Raw genomic sequence first — 22,674 nt, 5'->3', positions numbered from 1 at the left:
TTTCCTGAATTTGAATGTTGGCCTCTCTTGCTGGTTTGGGAAGTTCTTCTGGATAATATCCTGAAGTGTGTTTTTCAACTTGGTTCCATACTCCCCATCTCTTTCATGTACTCCTATCAGTCATAGGTTTGGTCTTTTTACATAGTCTCATAGTTCTCGGAGGTTTTGTTTGCTCTTTTTCTTTCTTTTGTTTTTGAGACGGAGTCTCACTCTATCACCCAAGCTGGAGTGCATTGGTACAATCTCAGCTCACTGCAATCTCTGCCCCCCGAGTTCATGTGATTCTCCTGCCTTTGCCTCCCGAGTAGCCGGTATTACAGGCGTCTGCCACTGCGCCTGGCTAATTTTTGTATTTTTAGTAGAGACAGGTTTTCACCATCTTAGCCAGGCTGGTCTTGAACTCCTGACCTCGTGATCCACCTGCCTCAGCCTTCCAAAGTGCTGGGATTACAGGGCTGAGCCACCGTGCCTGGCCTTGTTCATTCCTTTTCATTCTTTTTTTCTCAGTCTTGTCTGCTTGCCTTATTTCAGCAAGATAGTATTCAAGCTCTGATATTTATCCTTCTGCTTGATACCTGTGTTCACATCACGAAGTTCTTGTGCTGTGTTCTTCAGCTCCGTCGGGTCATTTATGTTCCTCTCTAAACTGGTTATTCTAGCTAGCAGCTCCTATGACCCTTTATCATGGTTCTTGGCTTCTTTGCATTGGGTTAAACATGCTCCTTTAGCTTAGCAAAGTTTATTACCTACCTTCTGAAGCCTTCTGTCAACTCATCCATCTCAGCCTCCACCCAGTTCTGTACCCTTGCTGGAGAGGAGTTGTGATCATTTGGAGGAGGAGAGGCACTCCGGCCTTTTCAGTTTTTAGTGTTTTTTCATTGATTCTTTCTCATCTATATGAGTTTGTCTAGTTTCAATCTTTGAGGCTGCTGACTGTTAATCAAGGAAAATGACAAGACAAGTCTCATTTTAGGAGATTTATTTGCCAAAGTTAAGGATGCACCTGGGAAACAGGTCTATGCCTTTCTCTGAAGATGATTTTAAGGGCTCCAAATTTAAAGGGGAAAGGGTGGGATATTGAGAAGTATGCAGTTTTCATGCAAGTGAATCTGCATTTTTACATATGAGGACATAAAAGGGGCAGAGGAAAAATGTGGGGAATCAGCATTTTACATAAGATAACACAAACAGAATGTGGTAGGGAAACAAGCAGATATGCATTTGTGTCTGTGGGCCAGGATGACAGCACCTGGAAAGATAAGCTATCAATTTGCATTGCCATGGTGAAGTTTTAACCATTCACTAGGAATATCCTTGTGGGCAAATATGGGGGAGGCATGTAGCTTTTCATCTTGTAGCCATCTTATTTAGGAACTAAAAGTGGGAGGCAAGTTTGCATGACCCAGTTCCCAGCTTGACTCTTCCTTTTAGCCAGATGCATTTGGGGTCCCAAAATTTAATTTCCTTTCAGTGTTTTTTTCATTCATTCTTTCTCATCTTTGTAAGTTTGTCTAGTTTGAGGCTGCTGACCTTTGGATGAGGTTTTTATGGTGACTTGTTTGTTGATGCTGTTGTTGCTTTCTGTTAGTTTGTTTTTCTTTAACAGGCCCCTCTTCTGTAGGACTGCTGCAGTTTGCTGAGGGTTCACTTCAGGCCCTTTTCACCTGGGTCCCTTCTGCAGCTGGAGATGTCACCCGAGGAAGCTGGAGAACAGCAAAGATGGGTGCCTGCTCCTTCCTCTGGGATCTCTGTCCTCAAGGGGCACTGACCTGATGCTAGTAGGAACGCTCCTGTATAAGGTGTCTGGTGACCCCTAGTTGGGGGAGTCTCACCCAGTTGGGGGGCACAGAATCCGGGACCCACTTAATGAAACACTCTAGCTGTCCCTTGGTGGAGGGGATGTGCTGTGCTGGGGGGAAACCCACTCATCTGGGCTGCCTGGATTCCTCAGAGCTAGCAGGGGGAAAGACTAAGTCTGCTGGTTTGTGGAGGCCATGGCCACCCCTCCCCCTAGGGGCTCAGGCTTAGGGAGATCAGAATCTTTTCCCTAAGGCCCTGGCTGGGGTAGCTGAAGTTCCTGCAGGGAGGCCTCGCCCAGTGAGGAGGGATGGGTCAGGGTCCAGCCTAAAGAGGCAGGGTCCACGATCTGCCACAACCGGTGTGCTGCACTGTGGGGAATACCTCCTGGGTCCAAGCCATCCAATCTCCCCGGCACCAGCAGGGGAAAAATGGCAGCCCCAAGCTGTAGTGATGGCTGTTGCCCTTCCCCAGTGGGGGTTCAGCCTTTTAGGCAGCCGCAGTGATGGGAGCTCAGACGTCACAAGCAGCAGGCAGCTGCAGTTGCAGTGATGATGGCTGGCCCTCCTCCCCAGAACTCGCTAGTCTTAGGCAGACTCTGGCCCAACAGCTGTTGAGACTCTGTGCAGCTCTGTGGTTGGGACCTAAGGCCCTGGTGGTGTGGGCTCATGAGTGAGATCTCCTGATTCACAGGTTGCACAGATCCATGGAAAAAGCACAGTTTCCAAGGCTAGGTAACATTGAGGTGGGCAAATAAAGAAAGGGAGAACGTTAGAGAGAGAAAAATAAGTTTAAAAAAGGCAAGCTTTCTGTACTATGCTGACACATCCCAAGGGCAGTAACAGGCACAGCCTGGACCCAGGCGAGGACCTGATAACATTATCTAAGTGGCTGGAGCTGGAAGGAATGTGCTCTGGAGACTTTCCCAGGGGTAATGAAGAAATAAATTTTCCCTGCGTCTTTAGCGTAAGTAAAAGTCCCTTTGAACCCCCTCCAGTGTGTGATTGTACCCACTCTGCAAGTTTTATGAGGTCCTGTTTTTCTGTAGCTAATTGTCATGCTCGTCTGTGTGAAGAGATCACCAAACAGGCTTTGTGTAAGCAATAAAGCTTTTTAATCACCTGGGTGCAGGCAGGCTGAGTCCAAAAAGAGAGTCAGCAAAGGGTGGTGGGATTATCATTAGTTCTTATAGGTTTGGGATAGGCGGTGGAGTTAGGAGCAGTTTTTTTGCGGGCAGGGGGTGGATCTTACAAAGTATATTCTCAAGGGTGTGGAGAATATTACAAAATACCTTCTTAAGTGTGGGGGAGAATATTACGAAGTACCTTCTTAATGGTGGGGAGGATGTGTAGTACAAAGTACATTCACAAGGGCAGGGGAATATCACAAAGTACATTATTGCAAGGGCGGGAGGGTGTATTGTCACAAAGTCAATTGATCAGTTAGGGTGGGGCAGGAACAAATCACAATGGTGGAATGTGATCAGTTAAGGCAGGAACTGGCTGTTTTCACTTCTTTTGTGAATCTTACATTGCTTCAGGCCATCTGGATGTATATGTGCAGGTCACAGGGGATATGATGGCTTAGCTTGAGCTCAGAGACCTGACATTTCTGTCTTCTTATATTAATAAGAAAAATAAAAATAGTGGTGAAGTGTTGGGGTGGCAAAATATTGTTTGGGGTGGTATGGAGAGATAATGGGCAATGTTTCTCATGGCTGCTTTGAGCAGGATTAGGTGCAGCGTGGGAACTTGGAGTGGGAAAGGTTAAAGAAAGATTTTGGGGTAAGGGGTGATATTGTGGGGTTGTTAGAAGGAGCATTTGTCATATAGAATGATTGGTGATGGCCTGGATGCAGTTTTGTATGAATTGAGAAACTAAACGGAAGACACAAGGTCCAAATAAGAGAAGGAGAAAAACAGATATTAAAAGACTAAGAAATGGGAGGACCCAAGACATCTAATTAGAGAGTGCCCAAGGGGGTTCAGTGTAATTATTTGCTTGGTTGGTGAGTTTTTGGGCTCAATCTTGAGTTTTTGATGTTGTCATATACCAGGCCAGATTGATTGAGGTAAAAGCAACACTCTTCTTTTAAAAAATATGCAGAGTCCCCTTTTTTTTTTAGCAGTAAGTTGAAGCCTCGGTGATTTTGGAGGAAAAAGAAATGCAAAGCCAGCAATCGTTTGTTAAAGAAGGTTTAGAAATGGCTAGGAGAGACTGAGTGAGGTTGATAATGTGGTGGAGATAGTTGGGGAGAGGTAGAGGGTGGCACAAGAACGGGAATGAGAATAAGAGTGAGTGTAAAAGTAAAGAATAGGACTTCATCAGGGTGAAAGTATTGGAGTGTGCCCTGGGGTGGGGAAAAGAGAGGGTAGAGACATGGAGGAGGAGGGGGTGGTGCTTGCCACCCAGGGGAGGTGGTGCTTGCCACCCAGGGGAGGTGGTACTTGCCACCAAGGTGAAGGATCAAGGCAGGCATCCCCGCAGTGATCAGACATCTCTGAAATGTGGATGAATAATCAGGCAGGCGTCCCCACAGTGATTAAACACCAAGGGAAGACTGTCTTCCTGAGTCCGTGACCAGCCCTGGAGTTTTGAGTTTATGGATAAAACATGTCTCCTCTGTCTCTACCAGAAAGGGAAAGGAACCAAAATTAAGGAAGGGCGAGATTGAAGGGTGGAGTGACAGCAAGAGAGGTTGGAGAAGAGAGTGAAAAGACCAGTTACCTGATTGAAATTGCTGAGATGTTCTTGGGCTGGTTGGTCTGAGGACCCAAGATGGTAGGTGGATCTCCTCATGGAGTGAGGGTGAGGACAGGGGACTGGTCTCCCAAAGGAGTCCCCCTGCCCCAGGTCTTTGGCACCAAATGTCACGTGTGTCTGTGTAAAGAGACCACCAAACAGGCTTTGTGTGAGCAATAAAACTTTTTAATCACCTGGGTACAGGTGGGCTGAGCCCGAAGAGAGTCAGCAAAGAGTAGTGGGATTATCATTAGTTCTTGTAGGTTTGGAATAGGCATTGGAGTTAGGAGCAATTTTTTGTGGGCAGGGGGTGGATCTTACAAAGTACATTCTCAAGGGTGGGGAGAATATTACAAAGTACTTTCTTTCTTTCTTTTTTTTTTTTTTTTTGACAGAATCTTGCTCAGTTGCCCAGGCTGGAGTGCAGTGGCACAATCTTGGCTCACTGCAAGCTCTGCCTCCCAGGTTCATGTCATTCTCCTGCCTCAGCCTCCTGAGTAGCTGGGACTGCAGGTGCCCGCCACCACGCCCAGCTAATTTTTTTTGTATTTTTAGTAGAGACGGGGTTTCGCCATGTTAGCCAGGATGGTCCCAATCTCCTGACCTCGTGATCCACCCACCTCAACCTCCCAAAGTGCTGGGATTACAGGCGTGAGACACTGTGCCCGGCCCAAAGTACCTTCTTAAGGGCTGGGGAGAGTATTACAAAGTACCTTCTTAAGGGTGGGGGAGGATATTACAAATTACCTTCTCAAGGGTGGGGAGGGTGTATTGTCAGAAAGTCAATTGATCAGTTAGGGTGGGGCAGGAACAAATCACAATGGTGGAATGTCATCAGTTAAGGCAGGAATTGGCTATTTTCACTTCTTTTGTGGATCTTCAGTTGCTTCCGGCCATCTGGATGTATACGTGCCATCTGGATGTATACGTGCGGGTCACAGGGGATATGATGGCTTAGCTTGGACTCAGAGGCCTGACACTAATAACTGTAAGTTTCTGTTTTTCATCTGAGCTGCATAACAAAGGTCACAAGACATGCTCGAGTGAGCCTAGATTGTAGCCATCTAGGCACCGCAGCAAAGGACGTAAGTTTGGGCAAGACTCCTTTGAGCAAAAGCTAGATAACAGCCATCGGGGCCGCATAGCAAGAGATAGACGTAAACCTGAGTTATGAACCTGTCACTGTTTGATAAACTGCCTTTGTTTTGCTTCTGTACATTCACTTTCATGCCACTCAGAAGAAGGTGTATTAGCAAGACCCTGTCTTTGTTCGGGGCCGAGTTTTTGGATGTTAAGTCTGCTGGGTCTGAGTGTACTCAATAAAGATCCTCCTGTATTTCACCCTGAGGTCTCTCTGGTCCTCCTGATTTCTGCAACAACACAATCACTCACTGCCTTTTTTGGCTGAGGATGGGGGCTCCCCTTGCCCCCTGTGGCTCTCCAGTGTTGGTTTTATGACACATCAAAAACTGTAATATTATACTTTCATATTCTCATTGCTTGTTTCATATCAGTGGCTGCAATTTTTCCAAATAATTTAGTATACAGTTAAAGTGGCAATGTAGAGTTTACTTAATGGACTTGTTATAATTAGGAACGAGTTTTATACACAGAGAATCCATAAAAATACAACTTTTTTGCTATTTTATCCTTTGGCTATGCAAAAAGTTGTTCAACATTTGCTGTAGGTGTTTGTTTTCAGCATGCAAATACAGTTTATAGTGGAGATACCTTCTGACAAGAAGTAAACACCCAGAAGTGATTTTTTTCTTCATTAGAACTCATTACTATTTGTCTGTTTTCCAAGATGATACGATACATCATGTTCTTACATTTTAAAATTCTGTTTCTATATGTAATTTAAATAACAATTATTTTGTTTATACAATTAATGTTTCATTCTGTATTTAAATTTCCTGTGAGAAGTATTCCTTGATTTAATAATGAGGAGCTTTATTATTTTTTTAAAATATGGTGACATGTTTCTGTATAATTATGTACAATTTTTTTACTTCTAGCGACATAAATACTGAGTCATTCATTCTTTATTGCTCATACCCCAGGGTAGTTGTGGAGTTATCTTACATGATGTAAGTACCGTCTTTTGCAGTACTTCATACTCTTCGTTTGTTTTGTTATAGCCAGAACATTATAAAATCCAGTTCTTAGATCAGACATATGTTGAAAGTAACCCTTTTTCCACTTGAGTTGTTAAATTGTTTAATCTAGCATCTTTACTCCTACAACTTGTAGTACTATTCTTTGTTCCAGCACATTGGGTGTTACGTCTGTATCAGTTGGTCCTGTCCCAATAGTGGCAGAACGATATCAAAAAGTGAAGGTCTCAGTGTAATATGAAGCCTCAGTTTTTAAAATAAGTATGTATATTTGTTGGATATTCTGGTGGTAGTCTCAAAAGGATGACCTGATAACCTGACAGGCATCTTTAATTAATGGGACAACACTGAGAGGTATTCATATGGCAATAAAAAGAGAATAGAAGAGTTAAGCAATAAGCCACCCACACTGCTCTGTGAGCATAATGGATATGATCACACCCACATTGCCAAATGTGTCATCTTTCTTCTAGCACTCATGCCTCATTAATGGCTGTAACTGTTTCACAGTCATGGTGTCCATGTATATGATACTAATGGCTATGATTAGATGAGTCACATCTTCACTGAGAAACTCAATAGGTATTGTTATTGGCATAGATACCAATCAGGTTTACTACCAGCCCTGTAGCTGAGACTGGTGTTAATATGTGTATCTAATCCTAGAGGATCAATTGAGCCACTGACCAACACAAAAACAAGTTTTGCCATTAGAAAAATCTATTAATAGAAACCCAAACCTCACCATTATGAAGTATATCCATTTAACAAACCTGTAAATGTACACCCCGAGTCTGTACAAATAAAAAATAAAAATAAAAAAGATTACATTATGATGAAATGGTGAAGCACAAAGCTTTGTTACATGGAACTTTTCCTGTTGCATTCAAAACTGCTTCATTAAATAGTCCTCCAGAATAGACTCTACAACTTTCAAAGCTAGGAGATATTGGAGTGATCAGTTTATTCCTTTTATGAAGAATTATCCCTGAGATGCTGAACGTCTGTGTGTCAGAAGCTCCCAGCTAACTTTCAAAAGGCAATTTAATTTCCAATAATACTAATTCAACAAAACTGAGAGTTTAAATTAGGCAAGTATTCTTTGTTGTGCGTCACATTTATTTTGTAGGTCCAAGATCTGCAATTATGACAAAAATCACCACCACCACCTGAGGGTACATTCTGTTTGACCTTAAATAATTATAGTGGCCCCCACCCCATGTCAGAAATTGGTTTCAGAGTGGACTAGTGACCCTGTTTTTCCAATGAGAAAGGAAAAAAGCTATGGGGCTTCTAGGAAGGTCCCTCCTTCCTAAGAAAAAGACTGAGAATCTCTTTGGGTCTCTGAACATTGCTATGTTTGGATGTGATACCAGAACTGTTCCACCCATGTGCCAGGAGCCTGGAGGTGAAACCAGTACAGTCAGTACCACAAAGCAGAGATGAACACAAGCTGGGACCTTGAGGACATGGATGAGCAGCTGAATCAAGCAGCGCTAAAACTTGTTTGACCTTAGAACTTTCAAATATGTTAGAGAATAGATTTTCTAATAGCTTAAGCCTGCAGAGGAGGAGTGGGAGTGGACAGCCTGTCACTGTGATTGCTGCCAGTGGCTGAAAGTGATTTGGAAGAATCATCACATTCTGGATGTAATGTAATGTTTTGGTTTGGTTTTTACAAATCTGCTATCAAATCGATGATGTGGCTCATACTTGGTGATGGTGTCAAGGAAATACAGTACATTAGAGCTGCTGCTCAGAGTGGAAAGGTGCATTTTAGGGAAGAGGTCAATTCCTTCAGAACACTTGTAAGTTTAATACCAATTGAAATACAAATGGAATTTTCTTGGAAAAAAGAAAAAGTCTATTAATAAATAGAGAGAGAATTTCTATTTGGGTGCACCCATAGGAGAAAAATCCCATTGCATTCCGTCTTTTCATCAGGGCAGCAATAAATATCGACTAAAACACAGCAGTCATAGAGTGTGTGAAATACATCTGAGATGAGACCCAGACTGCTGGTCAACACATCATAGAATGATTCTACAGAGGCAAAAAGCGTTCCGTCCTCTCTTAGAGGGAGATGAAAAGACATTGGTGGACAAAATGAAGACCTAGCGTTCACTACCACTCCTCCAGACAGGATGTGTTCTGCACTTTCCTGGTATGCTGTTTTGTTCATAGCCTGAAGTCAGACTGTTGTTGGATATATTCATAAATTTACAAAGCACTAATAAAAACAGGAAAGGATCAATCGTGGGGACATTTGGAAACTTCCATTTTGACTGAACAAATGGAATCCACATAGATATCCAGGATTACGACAAAGAAGATAAGCATTGTGGAAGCCATAAAGAGAGAAAACCAAGATTTATCTTTAACCTGAGTTGTCACAGGAAAGACAATGACCTATGGGCACAAGAGAAGCAGGAAATAAGATGGGATAAAGCTTGAAGACTTTTGGCTCCACTAATGTCTATAGAGAGCTTTCTGGGAGCTGTATGAAAACCAACTTTATACCACAAAGCCAAGACTAGCAATAATATTCCATGCTTGTTATCTGCCATGCCTAAGAAGGCAGTGGTTGTGTAAAGCATGTAAGTTAGAGCCCTGAACTAGCCTAATTAAATGGGGTGTTCAGCTGTTTTAGCCTTGAGATCATCACTGTCAAAAAGCAGCAATAAATAGATGACAGCAATAATGAAGAAAGCAGTCCCCTGTATTGAAGTTCTGCTCTGTGTTACAAAAAGAGCTTGGTTTATGGCTGTATTTCTCAGAGATGAGAGACAAAATATACAGACAATGGCCAGACCACATATAAAAACAGAACTCTGACCCATAACCTACAGCAGCCTGCCTAGGAAATCAACCCACTTTTCTACAATAAACAGCCCAGGAAGCCACTTGCTGTAAGTCACACTTGTAGGAAGTCAGACTATCTCTAATAACAATCTAGGAAACTAAACAATAAATCCAGTAACAGTCAGCTCCAAGTGGCCAGGACTCGATTAATTACTGACAGCTTCCCAAATTTTTGTTCCTGTTTCTAACTTAGGAGCAACCTAGGAAAGCCAAATATGTATCCTAAACCAATCCCATAGGATGCTGTGCATCTAGTTAGCTATCCTTAGCTTCCCCATGCCAACAGCCTCCAATCAGGGAACATGTGAAAAAAAGGATGATACCTTTTCCACTATAAAGCTTTCCTACTCCTCTGCTGGTCTTTGAGTCTCTCCCAAAATGGAAGTGATGTTGGCTGACTTCTTTGTTGTAGAATAGATAGCCTTTGCTTTCTCATTTGGTTAGTCTTTGTTTTCACAGAAGTTATTGGTGAACTCCATTTATTAAAGTCATGGGTGCTGTTATGGTTTGGCTCTGTGTCCCCACCCAAATCTTACCTTGAATTACCCAACGTGTTAGGGAGGGACATGGTGGGAGGTGACTGGATCATGGGGGCAGTTTCCCTCATTCTTTTCTCATGATAGTGAGTGAGTTCTCCTGAGATCCGATGGTTAAAAAGTGTGGCGCTTTCTCCCTCTCTCTCTCCTGCCACCATCTAAGATACGCCTTGGTTCCCCTTTGCCTTCTGCCATGACTGTAAATTTCCAGAGACCTTCCCAGCCAAGCGGAACTGTGAGCCAATTAAACCTCTTTTCTTTATAAATTACCCAGTCTCAGGCAGCTCTTCATAGCAGTGTGAAAATTGACTAATACAGGTGCTTTTTGAAAATGCAGATTCCTGGACTCCCCACAGGTTTACAGAATCAGAATCTCTCGGAGTGAGGCCCAGAAATTTGCATTTTCATCCATAGCCCTAGTGGCTCTCATGCACACTAATATTGAGGACCAGTGTCCTAGAATATTTGGTGATTATCTTTCTCTGGCTTTTGTGTCACAACTGTGTTATGTGTATGAAATACCTAACTATCCCCACTTGTGTGTTTCAAAAGGTCCTTTTGCCTACAAGAGCAGGCTAAATCTCATGACATTCCCCACACTCAGTCCTCACCCAGAATACCTGAGCTCTGGGGAAGGTGCCATCTCCAGCCTGGTTTGCAAGCCAGAAACACAGGCTCTCTCTTACAGGGAAAATGAAACTACATTTTTAAAATGTGAATAACCCCCAAAATGTCAGGTAAGGCACATAAAACAAAAATCAGGCAGCGTCAGTAGAAAACACAAGACAAAATGAAATGCAACGAATCCCTGGAAATGTTGAGGGAAGCAGCAGTTCTGGGTCGGGGAGGCAGAAACAGCTACAACTTGGGAGCTGTGGCCAGTGTGTTCTCTGAGAGAACTATGCAGACCCAAGCTAACAGCCAACCCCAGAAACCTGAGCAGGTGAATCTGGTGACTCAGCCTGAGTGGGAGCAGTTTCACTACCCGACTGTCTTGTGTAATTTAATCTTGTGTTTGCAGCCAATACCTAGCCAATACAGAAAATTAATGTATGGGAGGAGGCCAGCTACTCTTGACATGGAAAGTTCAGATTATTTTCAAGCTTCAAGAAGGGAACCAGCGACAGGGATAAATGAATGAGTAGAGCCACTTACCGGCAAAAAGTGTTGGAATTTTTTCTACACCACTCCAGCTCCTCATTGCAGGGCTGCTGTAGAGAACTGATGTCCCCAGTTCTGCCCATCTCAGGTATGTATACTCCAGGAGGCTCGCTGGCTGACAGCTTCCTTGCTCTGCTGCCTGTGTGAAGGGGCTGCCACTCTCTGTTCTCAGGTCTTGGTGACTGATGATGGGTCCATTTTTCCTATTGTTGATGTTATAAGTGGGACTGTTAATTCTATTTTTGGATTGTTCATTTCCCAATCTTTTTTTTTTATTATTATACTTTAAGTTCTAGGGTACATGTGCACAACATGCAGGTTTGTTACATGTGTATACATGTGCCATGTTGGTGTGCTGCACCCATTAACTCGTAATTTACATTAGGTATATCTCCTCATTTCCCAATCTTTTAAGACATACCAAAGAATTTTTCTCTGTGAGTGTGAGCTTACAGAAAAGAGCTCTCATCGTCTTTCTGGCAAAACACCATTGATAATGCATTGCTGGCAATATCTAACTGTGGTTTTCTGTAAAAATGCTATGAGTTTAAGGACATTTACATAATAGTCTGACTGGGAAATCCTAGATTTTAGTAATTTAAAAAATACGTTGCTTTGCCTCTAGCAAATAAGAACAATGTCTCTTTGCTGATTCAGATATATTGAATCTTTCCAAAGCATTTGCTTTAGTTAAAGCAATTTTTAATTAGTATTATTCTAATTAGAGCAATTATTAAATTTTTACAGATGAGGTTTCACTATGTTTCACAGGCTAGTCTCGAACTTCTGGCCTCAAGGAATCTTCCTACCTCAGCCTCCTGGGTTGTGGGGATTACATGTGCATGCCACTGAAGCGGGCCAATTAGTATTTTTTTAATGGACAAATTATAATTGTGTGCATTTATTTGATACAATGTGATGTTCTAATTCATGTAACGGAGTTCTGGGAAAGGCATACCAGCCTACAGTGGCACCTTTGTGGAAAGATTAAATCAAGCTAATTAACATACCCATTACCTTGCTTATTATTTTGAGTTTTAATAGAGCCAGTAAATCTTTTCACACTCGAGTTTAACTTATGTTAAATTATTTATATTGTACAACTTACACAAATTAAATTAATTAACTTTATCTTATATTAAATTAGGCAATTATAACTAGTAAAAATTTTATATACTGGTCTGGCATAAACTTAATTGGTTGGAGTAAAGTAGGCAAGGATTCGATTCTAAAATGAAGCCTTAAAATCTTGAGCTTTATTTTGACCTTTTTTCTCATTATGTAGGGTACTTTATTATTTATTTTTAAAATGATTTTAAGCTTTAATTGAGCTAAGCTTATTCAGTAAGTTTTTCAGTATACCTAGAGAATAAAGGTTAATTGAGGCTGCAGTTAGGAAGATTTCTCTCTTTTTAAATTTTTGTATTTTGTAGATCTGAGGTGTCACTATGTTGCCCAGGCTGGTCTTGAACTCCTGGCCTCAAGTAATCATTTTACTTCTGCCTCTCAAAGTGCTAGGATTACAGTTGTGAGTCATTGCACCAGGCCAAGAAGAATTCTCTTAAAAGTCATTTTTTTTTCTGATTGAATTGGTGGTTTCTAGTCCCTTCTTTTTTGTTGTTTTTTTGTTTGTTTGTTTCCTTGATTTTTTAGAGACAGAATTTGTGCTGTCACCCAGGCTAAAGTGCAGTGATATAATCATAGTTCACTGCAACCTCAAACTCCTGGGCCCAAGGGATCCTCCCACCTCAGCCTCTCAAGTAGCTGGGACTACATGCATGTGCCATCAAGCCTGGCTAGTATATATAAAAAAAAATTGCAGAGACAAGATTCTCACTCTGTTGCTCAGGCTGGTCTCAAACTCAAGGCTCAAGTGATTCTCCAGCCCTGGCCTCCCAAAGTGCTGGGATTACTGGCATGAGCCATTGTGCCCTACCCCAATCCCTTCTGTTACCAACTTTAGTTTACGAATGTGTCCTATTCAGCTGTGTGTCACACACACACACACACACACACACACACACGGGATTACGGGCATGAGCCATTGTGCCCTACCCCAATCCCTTCTGTTACCAACTTTAGTTTACGAATGTGTCCTATTCAGCTGTGTCTCACACACACACACACACACACACACACACCCTGTATAGTTTCCAGGTTGTTTTTGTTTTAACAGAGATGGAGTCTCATTATATTGCCCAGGCTGGCTTAGAACTTTTGGGTTCGAGTGATTCTCCCATCTCAGCCTCCTGAGTAGCTGGGACTACAGGCATGAGCCACAGCACCTGGCTTTCCAGGTGTCACATTGACACTAGGGGGTCTCCTACAGCATTTCAGAGAATCTTCCTTGAGTGGCATAGCCCAGGAGGTTACACCACGTTGTTGTTCTCACACATGGGCAGATTTCTGCAGTCAAGAAAATTAGATCTTCACAGGGACATAGGCAGTGTAAAAATTCTACCACCGATGGACAATCTGGCAATTCCTGCTGCTGGCATTGGTTCTGAGGTCCAGTTTAGCTCCTAGAACTTCATCTGTCTCCTTATGCCTAGCATTCTTCTGTTAGCAGATTCACCACCCACATCAAACTTCTAACTTTTGCTGTCTCCATCCTGGGGCTTGTAATCCCAAGCAAGATTCATTTTAAAAATGTTTGCATTTTGGGCCAGGTGCAGTGGCTTATGCCTGTAATCCCAGCACTTTGGGAGGCTGAGGCAGGTGGATCACCTTAGGTCACGAGTTCAAGACCAGACTGACTAACATGGTGAAACCCTGTCTCTACTAAAAACACAAAAATGAGCAGGGCATGGTGGTGGGTGTCTGTAATCCCAGCTACTTGGGAGGCTGAGGCAGGAGAATCGCTTGAACTCGTGAGGCGGAGGTTGCAGTTAGCTGAGATTCCGCTGTTGCACTCCAGCCTGGGCAACAAGAATGAAACTCTGTCTCAAAAAAAAAAAATTGCATTTCTAGTCAAGAGATTTAAAACATTCAGTTTGTGTGGGAGAATTGTGCTACCTTTGATTTTTTGTTGTTGTTTCCTAATTCTACCTTTCAAACAAACACTGTATTATCTAAGAAGCACAAGCATGTGTAAACATCTTCGTGCATAAGTGTTGCATAAGACCTAAAATTAAGGCCCAACATTATATACGTCCTTGATAGCTGGGGACATTGGGAGGGCCTTACAAGTCTGAACCACAAAGTTTCCCCTCACTCTGCTCTTGTGGATAAGGTCCCTTAGCCAAACAACCCTCCCTATCAAGGAGACTGGTTACAGTTCCTGTTTATTCCTGAATAGCTGGTTTCAGTTCCCTGCCAGACCCTGAAATCACTCAGGCAGCCCAGTCACATTCATTCTGTGAATCCATCCATTCTTTTTTTTTGGAGATGGAGTCTCGTTCTGTCGCCAGGTTGGAGTGCACTGGCACAATCTCAGCTCACTGCAGGCTCTACCTCCCAGGTTCAAGTGATTCTTCTGCCTCAGCCTCCCAAGTAGCTGGGACTACAGGCACGTGCCACCGCACCCAGCTAATTTTTTTGTATTTTTAGTAGAGTTGGGGTTTCACCATGTTGGCCAGGATGGCCTCGATCTCTTGACCTTGTGATCCACCCACCTTAGCCTCCCAAAGTGCTGGTATTACAAGTGTGAGCCACCGCGCCCGGACTACCATCCATTCACTTTTAAAATGAATCTTGCTTGGGACTACAGGCCCCAGAATGGAGATAGCACTTCCTCCTGCAGGAACCAGGGACTGCCTCACTCTCTTGACACTACAAACCCTGCCTTCCATAGCCCCTGCTTGTTAGGTGCTCCTAAATGCAACCTTTGTGGCCATACTTAGCATGCAGTGTCCTCCCTCAGGAGGACGTATGTGAGCATACGTGGGGCTAATAATCTACTGTTGATTTCATCCACCCAGAATTAACGTCCTGTGTTTTGCCATCCCCACAGCCCTAGGGTAGGAATCCTTTTCTTATAAACAAGGTAAACAGGAGGCAATTAATAAAAAAATTTAAAGAGAAGTTTAGTGTTCATAAATGTCTTTAACATTAAACCACCGATAGTCTGGAAGCAGCCTTTCAAACTTCTATAACTTGGAATAGACTTTGGACATGAATCATAATGGCTGAATAGATGCAGGTATGTGTGTCTCCTCCACAGAGAAAACCAGAATAGCAAGTAGATACATTTCAAACAAATGGTCTGGGAGAGAATGCTGGGGTTCACCAGAGAAGAGATGGGAAGCACCAGAAGTAAGCAGAGGGTTTGAGGCAGCTTGCCCGCCTGGGATTATCTGAGCTGGGAGAGGCTCCTGGATGTGGGGAAGCAGTAAGAGAGAAAGCCCCTGGGCTCCACACTCCCAGATGGGCTTTTATAATCTTGGCTATGGGAGAAACCCCAGACTCACTAGGGCCTCGGGCCTGACATATGAAGCTGCCCAAAGATGTTGCTCCAGAAAGGGAACCCACACACACTCTCACAGGCATCTGAACCCTGGGCAGCCTCAGATGGGCACCATTTTGAGAGCCCAGACATCAGGTATCTACAGACAGCTGCTGCCACTGTGCTGCTGCAAGGAGGCAGAGGGGAGACCAGGCACTCCCATGCACCCCTGGGAGGATAACTGCCACCCTGCTGAAGGCTGCAGTTGAGACTTAGACATGAGCAGACTGCATTCCCCATAGCTTCTTGTCCATGCTGCTTGCCTGCGAGGAACCTCAGCCTCTCTGGCTGCAGGCCCAAGGTGCAGTTTTCATAGTTTAAGTTCAGGCTGTGCCCCGCCCTTGGCCTCAGTTTGAGTTGACGTGGCTGCAACTGTGGCCCGGTTTAGGAGGGACAGGGAGTCCAGGCTCTCTTAAACATACTCAAGATAATACTCAACACCCTGCTATGGGATGATGCTTTTCTGGGAGGGATCTCTGTTTTGTCTGGTCAAAAGCCCACAGCTGGCACCATTTTGAGAGTTTAACACTTGGCTGTGCCCTGCCCTCCAGGTGAGTTTGAGGTGATGTGTTCCACACCCTGCTGGGAGAGGAACAGGGTAGACCAAGCTCTCTTACCAAACAGGGTAGTCCAAGCTCTCCAGGTACACCACACTTAGGACAATGACCACCTCAGTGCTACAAGTGACTGTGGGACTGGGGACAAGCCTGCCAACTGATCGCATCTTCTTGTCACACCAACATGGAGGGCTTGGGTCCCAGTGAGCTGCTCCACCACGGCTACTGTTACCTCCCATGCCACATCAGCTGCCCAGGGGTCTGAGAACCTGCCCACACACAAGGATCATCGCTCCTACTACTAGTTTCTAAGCCAGACATCTCGAGGCCCAAGAATCAGCCCCTAGAACCTACTAACTGGAGCCAGGGTATGCTGCTCTGGGGCCTAAAAACAGTCACTCTCATCCCACTGCTGCCACTATTGGGGCCAAAGACTGGCTCAGTTGACATACAAGTCCCCAGTTAAACTTTACTACAACCACAACTAATAGCTGTAGCTTAAGCCACTGAGGAAATCACAGATACCACTGACCCTGAATACTGCCAAAGAAGTCATACGAAGACCGCTCTACTGCAGGTCAATTGGGATAATTTCCCTAACCCCTTCACGAGACTTGTGACAGGGGTGCCTCACTCACTCAGCCTGTAGCGCTCAATTGCTCACTAGTGGGTGGGGTGGGGTGGGGGTGGAGCTTGCTGGCAAGGGGATGCAGGAGCCAGGGTGGGTGTGTTTTGGGCACTGGCAGGAGCACAACTCTGTACTGGCCCTGCAGCAGCATCTGGGGGATGCCCACAACCCATGAAGCCTCAGAGGGAGTGTTACAGTCAGTGCTCTTTCAGCTCTGCCATCCATGAATAGCTTAGGTGTTGAACAGCTCGGTGTGACAGCCCTCTGTATCCTGAGCTCCTGTTCAGTGTCCAGGAAGAATCAGGTTGCATGAACGAATTGAAGATGGTAAATGTGGGGGATTTTATTGCCCATGAAAGTGGCTCTCAGTGGGAAGGGGAGCTGGAAAGGGGATGAAGCAGGAAGGTATTCTTCCCTGAAGTCTGGCCATCCCCAGCTGGGCTGCTCTCCAAAGCTACGCCATCAAGCCATCCCTCTGAAGTCAAGTTGCTTCTCTCCGAAGTTCAACTGTAATCTCCGATGTCCAGGTGCTTCGCCTCTTCTCCCCTTGTCTGCTGTCTGCCAGTGGAGGCTGGGGTTTTATGGATACAGGATGCGGGGGGGCGGGGGCAGGCCAGGGGTGGTTTTGGAAAAGGCAACATTTGAGCAGGAAAACGGGGATGTAAAGTTCCCCCTCTGGGCCGTGGTTCCAGCCTCGAGGGTGGGTCTCTTACCAGGGACCCTGCCCTTTTCTGCCTAGAATTTCCCTGCCTCCTGTTCCTATCACAGTGCCCCAAATCAAAGTGTCTTCACAACATATATCCTCAGGAAAAAATTATCCGCTACAAAAGCAATTTTAACAAACTTGACTTTAACAGACTTGACTGCTACACCAGATGTGTAGATATCAACAGAAGGACACAGTCACCATGAAAAAGCAGGAACATAGGACACCACGTGAAAGATCATAACAATTTTCCAGCAACAGATCCCAATAACAAACAATTCCTCAAAATGCCAGATAAAGAATTAAAAATATTGATCTTAAAGAAAATGCAATTCAATAGAAATCTGAAAACCAATACAGAGAAATCAGAAATTCAGTTTGGGATATGAATGAGAAATTTACCTAGGAGATACAGATATTATAAAAAAAAAAAAAAAAAAAACTTCTATAATTTGGTTATTGCATAGCATGATGCATACAGTAAAAAAAAAATGTATTGTATGTTTCAGAACTATTAAGAGAGTAAATTTCAAGTGTTCTTACCACAGAAAAATGAGAAATATTGGAGGTAATAGATATGTTAATTTCTTTGAGTTTAATTATTCCACATTGAATTCATCAATCATGCTGTACCCCATAAATACAACTATAATTTGTCAATTTAAAATTAAAAATTAAAAAATAAACTTAAGAAGCCTTAGGTTTATTTTTAATTCATATCCAATTTATAGCCCTTTTTAAAATAATTTGCATTTCAAGATACACATTTGATGGAACATGTACATTTTTCAGTGCTTAGAAAGTTCCAGGCACCACTATAGTGTTGGCTGACTCCTATAGTCCCAGCACTTTGGGAGGTCAAGGCAGGCAAATTGCTTGAGCTCAGGGGTTTGAATCCAGTCTGGGTAACATGATGAAATCCTGTCTCTACAAAAAAAAACAAAAAACAAAAAAACAAACCAAAGTTAGCCAGATGTGGTGGCACGTGCATGTAGTCCCAGCTACTCAGGAGACTGAGGTAGGAAGATCACTTCAGCCCAGGAGGTTGAGGCTGCAGCTGCAGCGAGCTGAGATCATGTCACTGCACTCCAGCCTGGGTGAGACAAAGTGAGATCCTGTCTTGAAAAAAAAAGAAAAAGAAGAAAGTTTCTGAGATTTTCCTCCCATCCCACTCACTCCAACACTCATAGCCTGAGCATCTTCCCAAGATGCATCTCAACAGCTCACTGAGATGAGTATTATTTTCTCTCAGCTGTGGAGAAAGAAAAATTGAGGAATTATGAGACAAAGACAAGGACAAGAGAGGAAAGATTTCAGAATTAGCCAGAGATAAAGTAACGGTGCCGCAGGTGACGACTGTCTGGGGTTGCTGTCACGTGGGTAGCAAAAAGAATTCACCAAGACAGTTGTAGGTAAAGAAAGGCAGACTTTTTAGAAAAAGTAGAAAAATATGTTGCAAGAAAGCAAAGGCAAAACAGCAAGTGGGGAGCTGACTGCAAAGAGACAAGGGCTTGCTGGGGATTTTATAGGATGGTGCTTGTGCTGGAGAGAGCTACTTACAGTACTGATAATGGCAAGATTGCAGTGAGCTGATTTGCATATTTCTTTTTTAATGAAATTTAACTTGGCTTTTACTGCATTTTTAAAATGTAAAAAGGTAAAAACAAACACAAGATAGTATTTCAATGCTGTACCTTTATGCAAATGACTTCATCTATCTTTTTAAAACATGCTGTGATATAGCTAATGTTAAAACTGACACAGCTTCACTTTCTTCTTTTTCTCTGTACTGAAAGCTGCAGAAATACACCTTTAATTCCAAGACAATTTGGTTTAAGCCCTCAGCATAAAAAGTGTACATCCACTTCCACTGCCCTGACTTTCCCCACATTGTTGATTGTGATTCTCTGTGCCATGCTGGTAGATCAGGCAGGCTGTATATAATTTGTACAAAACATCTTTAGTCAGGGTAAGGCTTTAGAAACGATCTTAAAAAGAAACTTGTCAAAATATTTTTGATATTTAGGACAAATACTAAATATTATAATTTTCTCTCAGCACATCTTTTTACATAGCCCAATTAGCTAGGTGACCCTGTTAAAGATCTGCTTATGGAGCGAATAGGTGAAGACGTTTCCTGAGCCAGAAGATACAGATAATAAATGTTAATAATAGCAGCAGACTAAAAACATTCCTTTTTGTGGTTTGTTTTCCATAGTCAACAGTTTTAGCAAAAGAACTTTAGAAAATGACAGATTTTTTTGGTAAAGTTTACTGCCTGAAAAGAGTTTAATAAAGAACATCCAAGGCCTGATTGCTATTATTCTGAATATAACTTTTAACTACTTTCTGTAAGTTACATTCGGTTACTGTCAGACAACTTACTGTTGGCATGGAAAAATGCCCCAAAAAACTGCAATGGTTTACATACATTTTACATTACATGTATTACCTCTTAAAACCCCCAACAGAATAAAGTCTTAGCAAACACAAATTTTAATTTCTGAACACCCTTCCAGTAAGATTGTAAAGGTGGGAGGAAGGGGAGGAAGGACTTGTTTTTTGTATTCCTGGTCTACTTGATTAAAATGTAATCTTCCAAGGGTTTGTTTAGCTCACTATCCAGACTGCTAGGGTTATGATGAACATTATTACTTCTTTCCTGGGTAAAAAAAATGACATTTGAAAATAATGTAAATGCTATGACATGATTTTCCCAAGCATGACCTCAACTTGAAACATTAGAATACTTAAGAATTCTAAAGATTGGTATACCACCACTGCACCAGAATTTTTAATTATTCCAACAGCTACAGGAATTTTTTTAATAGTTTTTTTAATTTTATGAAATTAAAGCTGAAGAAAATAACTGATTTAGAAACCATAATAAAAGGACAAATATTTAGCCAGAGAGATCAGTTCCTCCTGAAAAAGGAGACTTACCTCCTCTCATTGCAGTTTTTCTCCAGGTATCTCACTGATTTCAGATAGAATTTAAAATTCACCTTAAAAATAGAAACAAACAAAAGGACTACTTAAACTGACATTAACTAATAAAAATATGCTCAAATTTACTGACAGAATCATGGACACTTCATACAATACTTAGACTCTACCAGTTTTAAGTAAAATAAGGAAAAAATTATAATTACAAAGTCAGTCTTTCCCCTTGGGGAAACAAAAAGCCACTTTTGACCAATTGTTCCCTGCATATACATATACTGTATATTATTATAAGCTTCTTCAGAGAAGCAAAACATCTTTGTCTTCCCGACACTGGATTATTTAGCATGTCTTTTACATCAGGAAGGCAACTGCACGGCTTGCATTTTTCTACCAGCTGAGTATCTGGTGATAGCTGGGTGCAAGAAGATTGTGAGTTATTTATGCAGGAGGGCTATTTGTCCTGGACCATGAACAAAGGCAGACTTATAGCTTATCTGCTTCTTCTTTTTGCTTTCCCCCCGCTCCCACCAGCCTGACTCTTTTGCCCTTACAACTCCACAAACAAGAGTTCCTCTTCAAGCCCTCTGTATCCCTCATCCCTCCCTCATTCCTTTAGTTAAGAGCAAGGTAGGGGCCTTTACCTGGTACAGCTCCGGGAGATAGGAGATAAATGACACTGAGAATTCATACCCAGAACCCTCAGCTTCACAAGAAACTGCTGGGGGCCAAAAGACTCAGGACAGCAGAGCTCAAAGCAGGGCCAGAAGGTGCAGGTGGAGCCACAGCGGCGGGTCTCCTCTAAGGACAAGATGGCATCATCATAGCAGCACTGCTCTGAAGGGTTGTAGATCTTGTTCCCACACCTGGGCGCCGGCTGGCACAGCCACAGTCCTGAGCCAACAGGAGCGTCTGGGGGCAGACATTGATGGTGTACATCCAAGGAAGAACAGACACTCAATTCCCAGTCTCTTCCCAACATCACCTCTTCCCTCCTCATTCTTCCCTGTCCTGTCCTTACCTGTAGTTCCTTTTGAACACTGGAGGAGGAAGACTGTTATCCAGCAGACAAGAGCTAAGGGAGAAAGAAAAAAGGTTGAACATGGAGCTGAGAATGTGACAAGTATGGAAAACAAACAGAGGTTAGGATGGTTTAAGGGTGGAGATTATCACTTGGGGCTAAGTCTGTATGGGATCCTGTTCAGGCAGGCCCTGAGCAGCACGCTCAGTCACCCTTTGAGGTGACTAGTAGGGCACCAGAGGCTGGAATAATGTTAGAGATAAAGAGGAATAAATCGGGTTGAGGTTTGGGAGCTGCACTGGGGATGAGATGAGATGATGTTTGGATTTGGGGTCCTACTTGCCCAAGATGCAGCATCGTGGCCTCATGCTTCCAAAGAGGCTCTAGGAGAATTGAAGAAGAGTGGTAAAAGACTGGAACTTATGGAGACAGCCTAAATGGGCTTGTCTGTTACCCTGGTAAGTTCACTGATTGGATGGTTGTTGATCATGCCACCTGCAGTCTCCCAAACACATTCCTTGAAGATAACCGAAGTCTCCCAAGCACATCCCTTAGTTTCTTTGAGGAGGAGACTGGGTGGCGTAAGGGACCACGGAGCCGAATGTTGCAGACTGACTCATTGCATTCTCCGTGTACTATTGCAGACCTCAGGGTGAATGAGTGTAGGTTGGTCCTACTCCAAGTTAGGCTTCTAAGAGTTTTCAAGCTCCGACATTGATGAGGAGACAGTGCCCAACTGAGCTCCAATCAGAGAGAATGCTTCAGCCACTTCCCCATCTGGTTTCACATCCTCCCCTTCCTAATACTTGCTTCTTCTATATTCCCCAAGCACGATGTCTCTGGAAATGTCAAGGGGACCGTTTATGAAGCCACTTTATTTTTTGCTCTGGAGTCATTAGAGTTGTTACCTGCTCTAGCAGATGAGTCACGGCTCTGGAAACTCCAATAAGGGGGGTAGGGGTGGAGAATAGCAATGGCCCAAATCTCCTGGTGTGCTTGGTGTGAGGATTCGGAGACCTCCAGCATCTTAGTTACGTGGTCAGGGAAAGTACTAAACACCTGCTTTTCATAATCATGTTATATTAGTGGCCAATGATATGTGATGTAGTACTTAGGTGTGTGTAGTACTTAGGTGTGCAGACAGAGGGAAGGGCAGGGCA

General features: G+C 43.2%; 3 protein-coding genes across 6 annotated transcripts in view; 1 reads left to right on the top strand and 2 right to left on the bottom strand.

Annotated features, from left to right (window-relative positions):
- Positions 1-22,674, bottom strand: part of IGFL4 (IGF like family member 4) — a 199,082-nt gene that overhangs the window by 62,738 nt on the left and 113,670 nt on the right. The gene's annotated exons all lie outside the window — the stretch shown is intronic.
- Positions 1-22,674, top strand: part of IGFL2 (IGF like family member 2) — an 81,201-nt gene that overhangs the window by 20,149 nt on the left and 38,378 nt on the right. For 2 of the 4 annotated variants that reach the window (XM_055249445.2, XM_063620865.1), the window contains exon 2: positions 11,076-11,303. The exons of 1 other annotated variant lie outside the window; for it this stretch is intronic. In XM_055249445.2, the coding sequence (XP_055105420.2) occupies positions 11,192-11,303 (112 nt within the window). In that variant the 5' untranslated portion in view covers positions 11,076-11,191. Of the gene's footprint in view, positions 1-5,474; positions 5,528-11,075; positions 11,304-22,674 lie in introns of those variants that run through there. One more of the 4 variants, XM_055249446.2, reaches the window with a different exon arrangement.
- IGFL3 (IGF like family member 3) lies at positions 18,799-21,882 on the bottom strand. Its single transcript, XM_055248700.1, has 4 exons — positions 21,858-21,882; positions 21,515-21,568; positions 21,138-21,405; positions 18,799-18,802 (listed from the first exon to the last, which is right to left on the bottom strand). Exons 1-4 carry the CDS (start codon positions 21,880-21,882, stop codon positions 18,799-18,801), a joined length of 351 nt encoding a protein of 116 aa, XP_055104675.1.

Source organism: Symphalangus syndactylus, chromosome 17, assembly GCF_028878055.3.
Source record: "Symphalangus syndactylus isolate Jambi chromosome 17, NHGRI_mSymSyn1-v2.1_pri, whole genome shotgun sequence".
Taxonomy (NCBI): Eukaryota; Metazoa; Chordata; class Mammalia; order Primates; family Hylobatidae; genus Symphalangus; species Symphalangus syndactylus.
The sequence above is the reverse complement of the archived record's forward strand: the minus strand, read 5'-3'. Positions and strand labels throughout refer to the sequence as shown.